General features: G+C 44.8%; 1 protein-coding gene across 7 annotated transcripts in view; it reads right to left on the reverse strand.

The window, feature by feature from the left end:
* CCDC148 (coiled-coil domain containing 148) overlaps positions 1 to 15,374 on the reverse strand; it is a 47,591-nt gene extending 32,217 nt beyond the window's left edge. For 5 of the 7 annotated variants that reach the window (XR_015804938.1, XM_088168471.1, XM_088168469.1 and 2 more), the window contains exons 1-4: positions 15,122 to 15,374; positions 14,322 to 14,444; positions 4,276 to 4,356; positions 2,630 to 2,751 (exon numbers count right to left, since the gene is read on the reverse strand). Coding sequence is in view for 4 of the 7 variants with exons in the window: in XM_088168471.1 (XP_088024597.1) it covers positions 2,630 to 2,751; positions 4,276 to 4,330 (177 nt within the window). In the remaining 3 variants the exon portion in view is untranslated. Of the gene's footprint in view, positions 1 to 2,629; positions 2,752 to 4,275; positions 4,357 to 14,321; positions 14,445 to 15,121 lie in introns of those variants that run through there. The other 2 variants (XM_088168473.1, XM_088168472.1) reach the window with 1 other exon arrangement.
* Positions 15,375 to 15,461: the final 87 nt, after the last annotated feature.

Here is a 15,461-nt window from a genome sequence, read left to right on the forward strand (position 1 = left end):
CACGGAGCCAGGCGACTCTGGCCGGCCAACAGGGAAGGGAGCAGGAGCAGGAGCCTGTGGCTGCCAGGGACGAGAGGTTTCCTCTCGCCCTCCTGGCTCTGTGACTGTCCCTGGCTCTGTGACTGTCCCTGGCTCTCAGAGCACGCTGAGGACAAGGCTCCTCTCCACTGTCTCTGTGCTGCCTCTGCCATCCTTTCTGTCTCCTCACAGAGCCCTGCCCCTCCCAGCTCCCCCTGCATGCACATTAAACACAAGGCAAAGTCCTGTCCCAGCTCATTACATGAGAAATGAATAAACATCTCACTCCACGGCTACTTCAGCAAAGGAATCTTCCTGTCAAAAATGCTGGGATTCCACCCGGCTCAGGTGGAAACAACCCGAACTTTCCTGCCCAGGGCAAAGCTGCACAAACCCACCATGACCCCTCTGTGTCTGCATGCACAAGAGCACTGAGCAAACACACCCACAGACACGGACAGACACCCACAGACACACGGAGACACCCACAGACACACGGACAGACACCCACAGACACACGGAGACACCCACAGACACACGGAGACACCCACAGACACACGGAGACACCCACAGGGACAGACACACGGACAGACACCCACAGACACGCCGTGTCCCCTGGCATGTTCCCACTCGTGGCCCAGCTGGGCTGGGACACCAGCAGGAAAAGGGGCAGAATTGCTCTTTGCAGCACTCACACACAGACAAGGAAGGGCTTGAAAACTCTGCAATCACTCCCTCAGCCAGCCAGCAACCCAAACTCCACTTCAGACACGAGAAACACAGCAGTCAGGTGAGCCCAGCAGCCCTGCTGGTACCAGTACCTGGTTCCTATAGCAAACACAGCAGTCAGGTGAGCCCAGCAGCCCTGCCGGTACCAGTACCTGGTTCCTATAGCAAACACAGCAGTCAGGTGAGCCCAGCAGCCCTGCCGGTACCAGTACCTGGTTCCTATAGCAAACACAGCAGTCAGGTGAGCCCAGCAGCCCTGCCGGTACCAGTACCTGGTTCCTATAGCAAACACAGCAGTCAGGTGAGCCCAGCAGCCCTGCCGGTACCAGTACCTGGTTCCTATAGCAAACACAGCAGTCAGGTGAGCCCAGCAGCCCTGCTGGTACCAGTACCTGGTTCCTGGGCGGTCCCACAAGGCACGAGCCCAGCTGGGACGCTGCTGATGCTCTGTGCTCGGCACCAGAGCTGCCTTGGGGCAGTTTTTGGGGTGAGGAGCTGCCCCAGGGGCCGTGCAGAGATCGTGTTCCTGTGAATGGCACACGAGGTGCTCGCAGGAGCTGCTCTGGAGCCTGAACGTGCTCGTGCTTTCAATCACGAGGTTACAATGCTTCTGAATCAAAGATAACGTCTCACTTCTACTGCTTACATATTTTCACATTTCAAATGTTACTTATAGTTTCCTCTTGATTTCCTCTATTTCATGAAACATGTTACTGTTACTTCTTTTTATTGTTACAGTATGAACATTCTAATATGAAATCAGACTTAAGCAAACAGAATACTGTATTTAAAGCAATTTGAAAATAGTTACATCTTGAAATCAATTCTAAAACTAAGTAAAACAAAAGTTGAAGTACTTTTGCATGTAAAGTTTAACATGCTCTTGAAATTATTTTATAGCAACAGCAATTCCATTTATGTATAACTGCTGCAATATTACCTTTTTTCCCTGTTGTGCTGTCTTTTTATTCCTTAAGCAGTCAGTAACTGATTTACCATTTGTTTCTTTGGTTCTGCCTCAAAGGAAGAGCAATCCAGCTCTTCAAAATCTGAATGGCTTGAATCAGCAACAAAAAGTAGTAGGTGGAACACCTACTAGTCTCCCTGGAGCTTTCACCATGTATATTTTACTACCTACTCAGTTGGAAAACACTCGAGGAGGTGAAAAAAACATAAAAAGAGATGAAAAAATAAAGCTTGAATGAGTTCAGTAGAATTTGGTATTGCCAATCCATGAAGCAATATCTGGCAGAATTTTTGATATGCAATACCTACGTGCACTAAAGGAAGCAATATTATAAAGTATGTACTTTTTTTCTCTCATCCAATGTCACCTGTCTCTAGTATGAAATAAGGCTCCTCTTGTCTTTACCCCTTGAGGTGTTCTGCACCAAGTTATACATTTCTGTCTGCTCTAGGTTTACATTTTATGGCTATTAAACGTTTTTAATCTCTTTTTTAAGATTTACCTCTGCTTGACTTTTGGAAGTCCTCACTTCATATATTTTGTTTGGCTTTTTTTTCTGGATTAGCCTTCCCTTCCCATTTAATCCCACAAATTCTTCATTGCCCCCAGGATTATGTAATAAATTTGGGTGAATTTCCTCAAGGCAGTAAAATATGAATATTTCCTGCCTTTTGAGGAAGTAGAATCCACATGAATTTTGCATCCCTGATCTGAAGAAAGTCCACACATTGACATTAACACATCAAAATCACAGTATAGCTATGATAAATGTTCTTATTTGACCCCCTCTGGCTGAACATTTTGTTACAGAAATCTGTGATCCCTATTCATTCTCAGATTCTTTGGGACAGGGACAAGAAATATGGTCACTGAATTTCAAAAGCATTCACATTACAAATAAAGCAAAAATCATACCTTTAACTGAATTTGTGCAGAGGCCATTTTTGCCTCTGTAGCAAGTTCATACAGATGTTTGTAGTCAACAGGTTTGTACTTCTGGCTGCAGAGAGCATTTCTTGCAGGAACCACCAAATTGTCTGGTTATCATATAAAACACAAAGTCACTTCAGATTCTTGAGAAATATTTCAATTGCAAGGCATAAGATGAAAGCTCTATAGATAGAAATCAGAACCAATGCTTTCAACACTACAAGTTTTCATACTGATATTGTTAGTTGGTGAATGACAAACATAAACTAGTAGAAATTATATAAGAAATGGTAACCAGTTGTCTGTTTACAAAAAATCCATTTGAAAAGTATACTTTACATGTGAATTTAGTTATTAATTAATTTTAAACTGCATTAACAGGCATGGTAATGACTTCTAATACAGAAATACCTAAGTTTCAAAAAATGCATCCTTCTTGCACTGATTGGAAAACTGCCTCAATATTTATTGCAACCTATGGCTTGAGCAACAGGAGTTGGTTTTTCTAGAAGGTATAAAGTTGAGGTACAATTGCAATTGTAAATGAGGTACCTGAACTTTTGCCCTAGCACTGTGAAGCCCTCTGCACAGATGCTCCCCCATGCTCCATAAGCCAGGAGGTTTACAGGGATAAGGAATGGCCGTTTCCTTACAACCTCTGCTTCAGTTTTCTTCAGCAGGGAAATTGGCCATTATGTTTGTGCATTCTCTGCTAAGCCCCGTGGCTGCAGGTGCTGTGCCTGAAATGTGGTTTTAAAGAGGGGGAAAAGGAAAAATAAATCCTGCAGAGCCAGCCAGGATCCTCCTTCAAGCCTCCCCCAGGATTTTCATCTGCTGCATGCCTACACGAAGCCTGACAACAATTTCCAGACAATGCCTCGCTGGGGAAGGATTTCCCCACTTTGCCCCTGCCAGGCAGTGCCCTGGGACAGGCAGAGACTGGGCACTGCAAGCATGGGAGCAGCTCTGGGGAGAGCAGCTTGGGAATCCTGAGGGCAAAAATATTGGGCAGAGAACAGCACCCAGCTCCAGGAGCCTGCAGAGAACAGCACCCAGCAGAGAACAGCACCCAGCTCCAGGAGTTTGGCACAGGGGCACAGAAACCCAGCCCAGAGACCATGGAAATGGCCAGAGGGCTGGAACACGAATTGTGAAGACAGGCTGAGAGAGGTGGGGGTGTTTGGCTGGAGGAGACTCCAGGGACACTCTGTTGCAGCCTCTCAGCTGTGCAAAGGGGCTCACATGAGAAACAGAAAGGATCTGTTCCTTTACCAGGGTCTGTAAGTGACAGCACGAGGGGCAGCAGTTGTAACCTGAAAGGAGGGTGGGTACAGACAGGAACTAAAGCAGGAATTGTTCCCTGGCACGGTGGGCAGGGCTGGCACAGGTGCCCAGCCCTGGATCCCTGGCAGTGCCCAAGGCCAGGCTGGACAGTGGGGTTTGAGTCTCCTGGGACAGTGGGAGGGGTCCCTGCCATGGCAGGGGGGATGGGATGGGAGGGGTTTTAAGGTCCCTTCCAACTCAAACCATAACCAGAGTTCTTTAGCAGCTCCTATTTGAGGCTATAAATGGCAGAGTGTTTCATAAACAGTCGAGAAAACAATTAAGCCTAAACATGATAGCATACATACCTCCACCACTAATGCTAGGATCTGAAAACAATGTTCCATGGTCCAATTCACCCATTTTTATTTTTTATGTATTTTTTATACCTGTTGAGAAACAAACATATGTTTTGAGAATATCAACACGTGGATGCAATCTAAAAACACTTTCAAAAATATCCATCGTTTTCTGAGAAAAGATATATCTCACTAAAAATGTAATTAGACAGAAATTCCTCAGGTTTGTCTTTCACTTTAGGAGAGATTTAATGTGCCTCATACCATTTAGCAGCCAAGAAAACAAAATACTATTTCTTTGATGGATCTGTAATCCTGTGGCATAGCTCATCTATTCTTTGCTTTGTGCTTTTTGAAATATGAAAATATGAGTCCTTCAATCCAAATATAAGGTCAGCTTCTGAGGTGTTCTTTGCTTTCTAGAAATTAAACCTGAAAAGTTCACTCTTTTCTTCTATTTGGAGACTGCCTAGGTCCCTTTAACCTCCTCTGTAGTAACACCTGTGAAACCAGCTCAGTTGTTCAGGCAGCAGTGGCTCAGCTCTTGGTGAGCAGCATGTATCAAGTACCCACATCATCATGGGTCAAACAGGATATTTCAGATGCAATAAGTTACACAACACAGTAAAAAAAAAAATTATGTGTCAAACCCTTTACTTTGAATGAAGCATGCACTGGTGTCAGCCCAGGTCTTGCACAGAGATAAAAGCAATAGATGCACCTGAGGTGGATCAACACTGAATCAACAGCTGAGTCACACCAGAAAGGGAAGGTCACGTCCAGCAAGGCTGCCCACCAAGCCTCTCCCTCAAACCCAGCCACACTCTGCCAAAATTTCACACACACAATTCCATCTCTTTGTCATACCTTTGACATTTGCCTGGTCCCCGAGCAAGCAGCAGCACAGCATATAATAGAGCAGCATAATTTATTCATTTGTGGAGTTATTTTCACACTGTTCTAGTGGGATGAACTAGTTTATCCCTACAAATTCCAGGGATGACACAATGCAACAGGAAGGAGGGAAGGAAGAGCAGCAGAAGAGATGTAAAAGGGAGTGCTCTGACAGAGCCATTCATGTCAGTCAGATGAAAAGGTGAGACTGCAGCTGGACAGTTTACAGTGTACTTTCCTGTGAGCTGTTTGATGTTTGCATTCAGCCCTCTGCTGTAGACTGTCAGTCTTCCTCCTGCTGCTTTTTTTGGTTTCTGACCATCCCAGCACTGCTTCTACTGATAAACTTGGGAAGGGAGTACTAGAGCAACTCTCATCTGCACCATACAATGAAGGCAAAAATAACATTGATGGAGAATTGGGAGTACTCAAAAGCTCTAAGAAGATTGGATCCATCCGAGGCACTTCTCTCTATTAAAACCTTTTATTACTGCTCGCTGCACAGCTGCCACAGCAGCGTCATTGTCCTGAATTACACATTTTGGGAACCATCATCCTAATCTGGGTCCATCTGGCCAGCTTTAAATGACAAGCTCCTAACACAAGACACTCTGTCCTTTTTGAAAAATAACCATGGGTACTAGTAAGATTAGCAGCAGCAGAGCTACCCCTCTGGGTTATTTATTTATTTGTTCATTTGGCAAATTGTTAATATCTCCCTTCTACTGATGTAGAATTCTGATTCTGATTTAATGTCAGTATTTGAACAAAACTTTACACATATTGACCTGGCTTTCACTTCCTTTCAAAAGAGACCAAGAGAATACATCTCAAGAACAGAACTGATGAAAAAATAATTACTGGCTATTTTCTGTAAGTTTAGGGCTACTGTATTTGATGAACCAGGTCCTTATTCTCCTCAAGCCAACCCGTTTCTCTCCTTCACAGTGATGTGAAATAAAATAAATACATTTGTATTTTATCTCAGCCTTACACAGGCACTATTTTCTGTTATTCAACATTATAACTTCATTAAAACACTGAAAGTGAATGCAAAGATGGTTTTGGAAGAGGACAAGATCCATATAGACCTGCATTTTATCTTCAGTAACTAGCAAATGTACCAATCAAAATTATAAAAGCATTGCCAGTTAAATTTGATTCTGTTTTAATGCAGATGTATCTAGAAACCTCTCCAATACTGAGAAAGTCCATCTAAGCCCAAATTCCAATAGTCTGCCCCAAAGCTTTGCTCAAACTTCATTGCACACTCTAGGCTGGGAGTCTTGATGCAAAAAGTGTAAAAGATCACCCAGCCACCAAGCAGCAGTCCCTGGACATAGAAATCTCTCCCCCAAGAATTCCAAGTCAGCTCTGCCTCCAGCCAACCACAGCTAAATCTTTTGGCAGCAGTAAAGAGCACAAGGTTTATCAATTCTCTTTTTCTGCTCCTTTGACAATTTAGTATTTCATTATTCACTGAACTCTTTTAGGCAATAAAAAGGTGATCTCTTAAAAGATTTCACCTCCAATTCAACTAAACTCTTCAGTGCATTCTTAATGTAAACCCTTGCTGGTGTCTGAGGTACATGACCTATGTTTATTCTTATATATGGGAATAGCCAATATTGAGGCAAGATCCTCCTTCCTCTCATTTAAATAGAAATTAAACTCCCCAGTGTCAGTCAGCATTCCTGGAGGAAGCAAAGCCTGGTGCCTGCCCCAGACTGCTCCTGGGGATGAGTCAGCTCCAGTCCAGGGAGTGCTCCCAGTGACTTTAACCAGTGCTTTTAAAAGTGCCTAATTCCACTGTCTCGATTCAACAAGTTGTTTGCATACATAAATTTTTGCAGATCTGGGTCACCAGGGCCATTTTTTCCTCCCAGCTAAAGTGCTGCTCATCAAGCAAAGGGCAGATGGATTTCTGGCAGGGAGGCACAGTGCTCAATGACCCAGACATGCCTTTTGAAACATAATTTCCTGTGCATGTTTTAAATCACTGACATTATTAAATGTAAAAATCAATAATGTGAATCGAGTCCCCACAAACCACAGTTTAGCAGCATCACCAGGGGCAGTACACAGGGGCTCCTCGGGTTGGTGTGAAGGCAGGATGGGCAATGCTGTGGCAGCCAGCTCGTGTTGCAGTCCATGCTCTCCGTGGCTCAGGTGAGGAATTGCTGGGGGGGCACCACTGAAAGCACAGAGCTGAACACAGACTCACTGAGAGCTTGGAGCACAGCATCACAGCAACTGCCATTGTACATCACAGCACATGTGCCACAAAAACCACAAACCCAGAAAAAATCCCCAAACGCAGGAGTGCCTTATTCTCTGTGCTCTCTTCTGAATACCTGGCTATGTCCTGAATGGTTTGTGGAAGGCCTTTTAAAAGATTTTAAAGTTTAATGGAAGTGTTAATTGCTTAGCTACTACATGTTTTCATTTAAAGAAAAGGAATATTAATATGCAGTTGTTGAACCCTCTGATCCTAATTACTGTTAGGGAAAAGGGGCAAAGATTCACTCCCATTGTAGGGTGTAGAGTACAAACAACAAACAAATAATGAGCTTGATCCCTTAATCAGATTCTTTCTCTTCTGGTTGAACTAACTATCTGAAAATGGCACCCATCCAGAACGTGTTAATCTTGCAGCAGTCAATCCTTTCCCCAGGAACAAAATACACGGTATAATACTTCTATCATTCGGTGTCAAAACAGTTGCTAGAAAAATCCCATTGTTTGACTGTAATTTAAATTTACATTCCCCTAAAGAAAGAATTATAGCTCTCTTTGAAATAAAGTCAAGTCTCAGAAATGATATGTTCCCAAAAGAGACATAGTCCTTTTTGTCTATGATAATCTCATTACTTCCTCATTAAGTAAAACTTAATCCAAAGTAGGAAGATCAATTTGAGTAACACTTAAAACAATCAGCTTCATGGACTGCTTTGTCACACTGCAGGGGCAGGGAATAGCTCATCTGCTTTCTGAGGAACTCTACTCCCCCTCCATTCTTGGAATATTCTTAGAAAATCCAATAGGAAATAAACTTTAGGAACACTTAGAAAAACACTGAAACAAGCAGATTTAAAAAAAGGAAGTAAATGTTTTAGAAGTTGACATGTTGACATAAAAAGGGTAGGAAATGAAGCCACCCACATCACCTTGGATCAAGTGAGTCAGGTGGCATTTTATGTTGTTTTGTTTTGGAGAAAATGTGCACAATCCATTTTCAAACACAGCTGGCCTGCTGCAGTCACCACACCTGGCAATTGCAAGGTTTAAATGAAAGAGGATGAAAAGAGAAAATGCTCTGATGCTTTGAGCAGTTAATCATGGAGTGTTTGTGGTTGGATCTTAAAGCTCATCCAGCTTCACCCCCTGCCATGGCAGGGACACTGCCAGCCTGCCTGGGACACTGCCACAACTCCTTTGGGCAATTCCTGGCATGTGGCTGCACAAAGTCCTGCTTTGCTGAGCTAAAGGCAAAAATTCTGAGGCACCATTTACAGATTTCTGTAACACAGGAGATTTGCAGAATTTTGTCATATGTTGTTTTTATTACTGTTCTATCTAGAATTCTATTTATTACCTCTGTGTACAACAAAGGCCAGAAAACTAAACAATATGCTTGAATACATGAAAGAATAATTGAAAGATGTGAGGCTGAGTTTTCCATTATAGGACTCTACAATTTTCTCCATTATTTAAGAAATAAATGTTTGGTTAAACTGACCAGTGGCTGCCTGGCCTGTAAAGCACACCTGCTATTGGCCAGGCTGTGTGCAAAGGCTTGTTTGGAATGGTGCAGTGAGCAGCTCACCCCTCTGCTCTGCATCCATCAGAAAAAACACTTAAATCTCCAGAATTCTACTTAGCACAGCAGAAGCATAGATGCTGTAACACAAAACTGCAGAGAATCAACATTGCCTGCAATACAACAAAGTACCTGGGCTTTGCACTTATCAAGAGGTAGGACTTGCATTGTACCACAGGAATTTCAGAGGCAGATGACAGGTATAACACCACTGGGCACTGGACTTAGGATGCAATTTTACAGGCAGGGTTAGTTGAGGAGCTCGACCTCAAAAGGAGCTGCAGCAGAACAGTGTGTTCTGCAAGAGCATCACATGTACTGAACCTTCAGATACTGAAATAGCCAATATTAAGTAGCAGCAGAAGTTCAATGGAAGACAGTTAAAGAAGCTCAGAGCAGGTCGAAGTCATTAAGTCACTTTAAAAGAAAAAAAAAGAACAACAGAAACCTACTGAAGACTGAACTTTAAAATATCTGTGCAACACATCTGGATTCCATTTATTAAATCACAGCCCCATTGCTCTTCAGATAAACCAACCATTGTGATTTTGTTTCCATTGTTGCAAAATGCACAACTGGAAACACACAGTTTGAGAGCCATGATAGCTTTATTTTCTATATCTAGCTAGATCTCAGATTTTGTCAAAGCAGGAAGGGAAACAGGAGTCAAGTTCCTTATTTAAAGAATATAAAAGGTAATTTTAAATTGTTGTCACCTTTTGCACATACTTCTGTCTTTACTGTTGCCTTCTGTGTAGTATTTTTAATGAAAGCATTTCCTCCTACCCCGTTTTCATGTTAGCTTTGTTATTGATGTTTTCTACTTAACAAACCCAAATCTGGATGGAAGGGTCCCTGCCCCACTGCTGGAGGCCTTTTCCTCACAGCTCTGCTGACAGACCAATTTCTGCACACATTTCCTAACCAACTGCAGGCAGAAGTTCAGCTGCCTTAGTTTATGTTGTTGGCAGAACAGATTAACAGTGCTTCAAGAACATATGACTCTGCCTGAATAAGTCCAATTTCTCCTTAAGCCAAGATCCTTTTCCCTGTTTAAGCCATGAGAAGCTGTGGCTGTGTGGAGGTGCAGCCATTTGCACACTCGTGATTAACTTCAGAGCAATTCTGCATCTCACCTGCCCAAACTCACCTATCCCTGCAGGAGGGACACACAGCCAGGACAGACAGGATCCTGAGGGACCTTGTGGGGTGGTGCTGGCACCAACTACTCTGTGTCACTGTCCTTTAAGGCAGCCCAATGGCTTTTGTCTGAGTAGTGTGGTGGGAGTCAGAGCAGAACATTTGTCTGCAGCCTATGAGAGACAAGCCAGAGGGACAGATAATTCATGTGATTTAGGAGCCACTGCAGCTTATTTTGTCAGGAGCATCAGTATCATTTTGTACAGCTTTTGCCAGTTCTGCTAGGCCAAATTCCCAGAGTTACGTGCAGGGAAGCATTTGGCACAACTTCACTTTAAATTATTGCATAATGTTGTCTGATACTCTACTACAAAAAGCAACTTATCCTTGTCTGGGGCCTCACAGTCACAGCCACTAGAAATGTACAGTCCGTAAACATGAATCAAAGAATCCTCCTGCATAAACATTTTCTTTGTTGCTTCCTTATCTGAAAGTATCTCTAGATTTCAGTCTGACATTCTGTATCCCTGGTCTGGTAAGAAAGATTACAGTTTGGTTCATTTCTCAATATTTTTTCCAGCCTCAGCTAGTAAGAAGATGGGTAATATTTTGTTCAGCAACTGTAGCAGTTGGTAGAAACTGCAAAGGATTTTCGGGGGCCTTCCCCTGTCCTTGAGGAAATATAAGTACCTGCATTGCCCAGAGCTTTATTATTTCTCTGTGGGCCTTGAGGGGAGTTGTTGTGGGCTTTGATTGTTTTTTTTAAGGTTGTTTACACAACAATTACAAGCTTAGGACCTGAGAAACCCACAGAACAGACCAGCTGATGGCCTTGTCTTTACTGGACATCCCACTTGGCATTTCCTGCCATCTTTTCTCCCATCACTCACTGGCTGTTGCCAAGCTGCCTGCCTGTTTCCAGGTGCTGCAATATCCTCAAGGAGCCCTGACCTACAGGATCACACCTGATGAAACCCGACGTCACCATCAGCTGCCTGCAGCAGCACAGCTCACCTGAGGACATCCCTCTCCTGCTGCCCCAAACACAAGACCCTCACTCCACTCCTGGGACCACTCTTCCAGCTGAAACAATATCTTGGGACAGGATTCCTGGGGCTTGCCAGGAAAAGATTACTGAGCTTACACTCCTGCTGTTCCTCAAACCCCTCCATTTTGCTGAAACAGGCATCCAGGGCAAAACCTTTCCTGTTCCTGCCACTCCTGCTGTGCCTGGCTGCCTGCACATTCCTTGGTGCAGGCATCACAGGCTCAGGAAAATTGATCCAGCTGAAAAAATAAGGGCATATATGCCAGGGAGGTTTCTGGGGAAGCTGGATCCGTTCTGTAATGCAGCTCTCTGCACGGTTGCAGGATCCTGTTGCTGGCAAAGCTGGAGGGAGATCTCATTACAGGGCATCATTGTCCTTCCCATGGCAGCTGGGCCTGAGCAAGAGCACAGGCTGAGCACTGTGCACCATCTACAATCAAATACTCCTACTTGATGCTGCAAAGCCATGCAAGAAAAGAGAAGTGCAAACAACCTGTCAGTATCCAATAGTTTTCCTCAATATTTTGTTTTACCACAGGGAAAGAATAATATCTATCCACAGTAGAGCAGTAATTTTGAATGGCACTGTCTGAAACAGAACACTTCTATAAAAGCCCTCACTGAAAAGAAAACATCAGCCCACCACTTTCCTCAGAAACACACCTGTTAGGAGTCTTACCTCCCCAGTTAAACAATTAAAAGCAGTAGAACATTTAGTGCTTTCTATACCAAATGAAATTACAGTTTCAAAATTACCCAAAATCAATTGTATTGTGATTGACTGAGTTGCTGCGACATCAACACAATGGCTTGCAGTAACTTTTGAAATAAAATTGTAGGTTTTAATGAGAGGAAAAAACCCCACACATCTAAATAACTTCCCATGTGAGCACTAAACAGCTGCTCTGGTGTTGTTAGCCTGCCATGAGCATCACTATCTTCTCCAGTTATTTTTTTTCCCAGAACCTTCATAATTTCAGTATCAGGAAGTTAAAGTGGCAGCATTAAATAGCTTCCAGAAGAAACCAAACCACGCTCCCTAGCCCCCCCCCACCAAAACCCAAACCAACCAAATTGACAAAACCAAAACAAACAGCAGAAAAAAGAGAAACAAAACAAAATGAAAATACCGTGAAGAAACAAAGCAACACTGTTTTTGTGACTGATATTTATCACTAAAATTAAAAGATAGGCAATGTTCTGCAAGGGATATGAACATCTGTGGAATATATATGTATATACACAAAGCAAGACTCTATTATGGATTAATTTCAGAATAGAGCAAAAAAACATATCAATGACTGGAAATGCTGAAAAAGCACAACAGCAGCAAAACAACCAACAAATACCTGTTAACAACATTGCCATCTAAAGCACTGGAAGATGAGCACAGGCAGTTTAAGGGGTCAGATCTAAGGCTCAAGAGAAACCAGTACAGCCCCAAAGGAAATCATGAGACACGTTGTTATAAATTCCAAACATAGTGGAAGCATGGCTTTCCGAATGAGAATGAAACAGAACATCTCACTTGCAAGTCTCATCCAGAAGAAGGTGAATAAAAAGAAACTGTACTTGTTTGTTGCTGATTCTAAAAGTTATGCAAGAATTTAAATATATGTTCGACAAAGGCCACTATCAGCTCATGGAATAAATAAAAGAACCACCCTCCATGCAGCCCTCTGCATGGGAAAGTTAAAATGGGGTGCCTTTCCACAGCCTATGTCATCCCTGTTGGACAGGATTCTGCACTGGGACACAGAGCAGGCAATTAGATAATGCATTGGCTGCTCAGGGTGCCAAAAAAAATAAACCAGCTCTGAGGGTATGACTAATACCAGACAGAATGAAATAGCTTTTCCTCACTGACAGTCATTCAACATATTTCCAAATCTGACAGGACCTCAAAATGTTACTTTCAATTCCTCCTACTTCTTCTGTGCCAAAACAAACCAACTCAAGATCCCTTCTCCTTCCCAACAGTGTTTGTTACCCTTTCCCATCTCACCCCACAGTGAAGCTCTAAGGCACAGCCAGACGTTGCAATGCATGGCTCTGCAGGGATGCAGGCACCTGGAGCAGCCTGTTCTGATCACTGGAACCACCCAGAACCCCAAAGGCCTGGGCATGGCATTGTGCCACCTCCCAGGTCCTGCCCATCACCTGTGCCTTCCACAGCCCTCACAGTGACACCCAGGAATAGTTCCATTCACTGGGGGGCAAGTAAGCTTCTTCATTTCCCAAAAGCTGTTATCTGTGAAAGCCAAGCCAGCATAATAATACCCAAATTACAAGTGGAAACCAGTTGAGATTATTTTGAAGCTAATGCAATTAGTCTTGTGAACCTTTGGTAGAAGCAACCTTGCAACTAATGAAGGTCACAGTTCTTGCACATCCTGCACTTTCTCCTCCCTTTATTCTAGATCTTGTTATTTCACGTTCCCTCTTTCCTTTACTCCAGTTCTCCACTCTCATTTGACCCTTCCCCAGTTATTTTATTTCATACCTGTCACTCTTTATTTTACTAAGTTTCTACTGTTATTCACCTCAGCTCCTGTTTCCCATTTCCTAGACAGAAACCACCATTCTGGTTTGGTAATATTTTACATGTAGTTCACATATGAATCAGAAGATTTTTCAGAGAAGTGAAGACTCAAAACTCTTGTTTGCAGCTGCCATTCATTTTCCATGTGGATATCATCAGAATGTAGGAGTTCCTACTGCATAATTCAATATACAAACAGTTATACAAATAGCAAGAGAAACCTCCGAGATTAAATGTTTTACCAATAGCCTACATGGCTTCCATGTAGCCAGTTCCAAGTGGGAAATTCAGAGAAGGGAAGGGACTGTATGAGTTCAAAGGTGACTCTCCACGTTCAGCTACCTCCTACTTGTCACCTGCAGCTCCCTCCTAAGCAGAGGCTGACAAAGGACATAGTTCTACCTGCAGCATTAGCACCAATTAAACCACATCATGAGTTCATGTGTCCTTATGCCTAAAAAAACTGTGGTCCACCCCACCAGACACTAAAGCGAAAATCTGAGCTTGATAGAAAACAGACGCAAGTTACAACGTGGATACTTTTTCATGTTACAGCGGGCTTTCTACAGCATCTGTATCAATAAACAGGGAAAGAGGGTGAATGAAACAACCTCTTGAGACAGCGAGAGCTGCTGATTCAAGTGGCCATTCGGTTGTGGGTCCTCTTAGCCATTTACAGCGGCATTCAACGGCGTGGAGAGTGTCGATCGCTATCGTAGCTGCAGGGCGGGAGGCTGGAAGGAGAGGAATAAGTGAATGGAAATCATCATTCACACCTGGGGTACACCGGAACGGTCTGCTCGGGACGCAGGAGAGAGAGGGGAGAGGAATGGCCCCAGCCAGAACCCCGAGACGCACCGAGATGGCGAGTCCAGGACAGGCATGGGATGCAAAAAGTTGCTCAAGCATTTAACACACCCAAAGTCTGTTATTGAAATGTCTTACAGCTCTTTTAGGGACACAGGCTTTCCTTTCCTACATTCCTCACAGCCGTCCAGAGAATTCAGCTCCGACTGGAAGCTTAAAATGGTGGGATGTTAAAACACTATGGAAAGTGCTTTCCCATCTTTCCCAAACACCCGGGCTTAGTCCATCGGGTGTGAGGGGGCTGTGCGTTCCGCCGGGACCGGGACCCCGCGGGTCACGGGCTCCCAGGAGCGACAGATCTGACGGGAGCGGGGCAGGCAGGCAGCCTGTGCAGCCCCCGTGCCCCAGCAGGGCCATCCCGGAGCCGCTGTGGCGGGGACGGGTCCGGCCCAGCCCCCGGAGCTCCGGGCTGCTCTCCGCTCCGCTCCGGCGGGCACCGCGGGACGGGCAGGCCGGGCCATCGCGGGCACCCCGCACCGACCATCCTACAACTGGTTGCTCCATCCACCCACGCCGCTCGCCCCGGCCGCGCTCGGACACTCACCGCCACCGGTCCGGCGGGTGGCGCCTGAGGAGCCTCCCGTCCCAGCGGGCTCGCCCGGCGGAGCTGCCCCGGGCACAGCGCGGGTCCCGTCAGACCGCTCCCGGCAGAGCCAGCACGGGTCGGGTCGGGTCGGGTCGGGTCGGGTCCCGTTCCGTTCCGTTCCGTTCCGTTCCGTCCCGTCCCGTCCCGTCCCGTCCCGTCCCGTCCGCGCCGTCTCCCCGACACGGCATCGGTAACCACGGCAACCTCAAGTCGCGCCGCCATTGGCGGGTTTAACGCGGGGCAGCAGCCAATGGGACGCAGCCCCGGGCTGCGTCTGGCCAATGGAGATGGGCGCCGG

Source organism: Sturnus vulgaris, chromosome 7 (genome assembly GCF_052056855.1).
Source record: "Sturnus vulgaris isolate bStuVul1 chromosome 7, bStuVul1.hap1, whole genome shotgun sequence".
NCBI lineage: Eukaryota > Metazoa > Chordata > Aves > Passeriformes > Sturnidae > Sturnus > Sturnus vulgaris.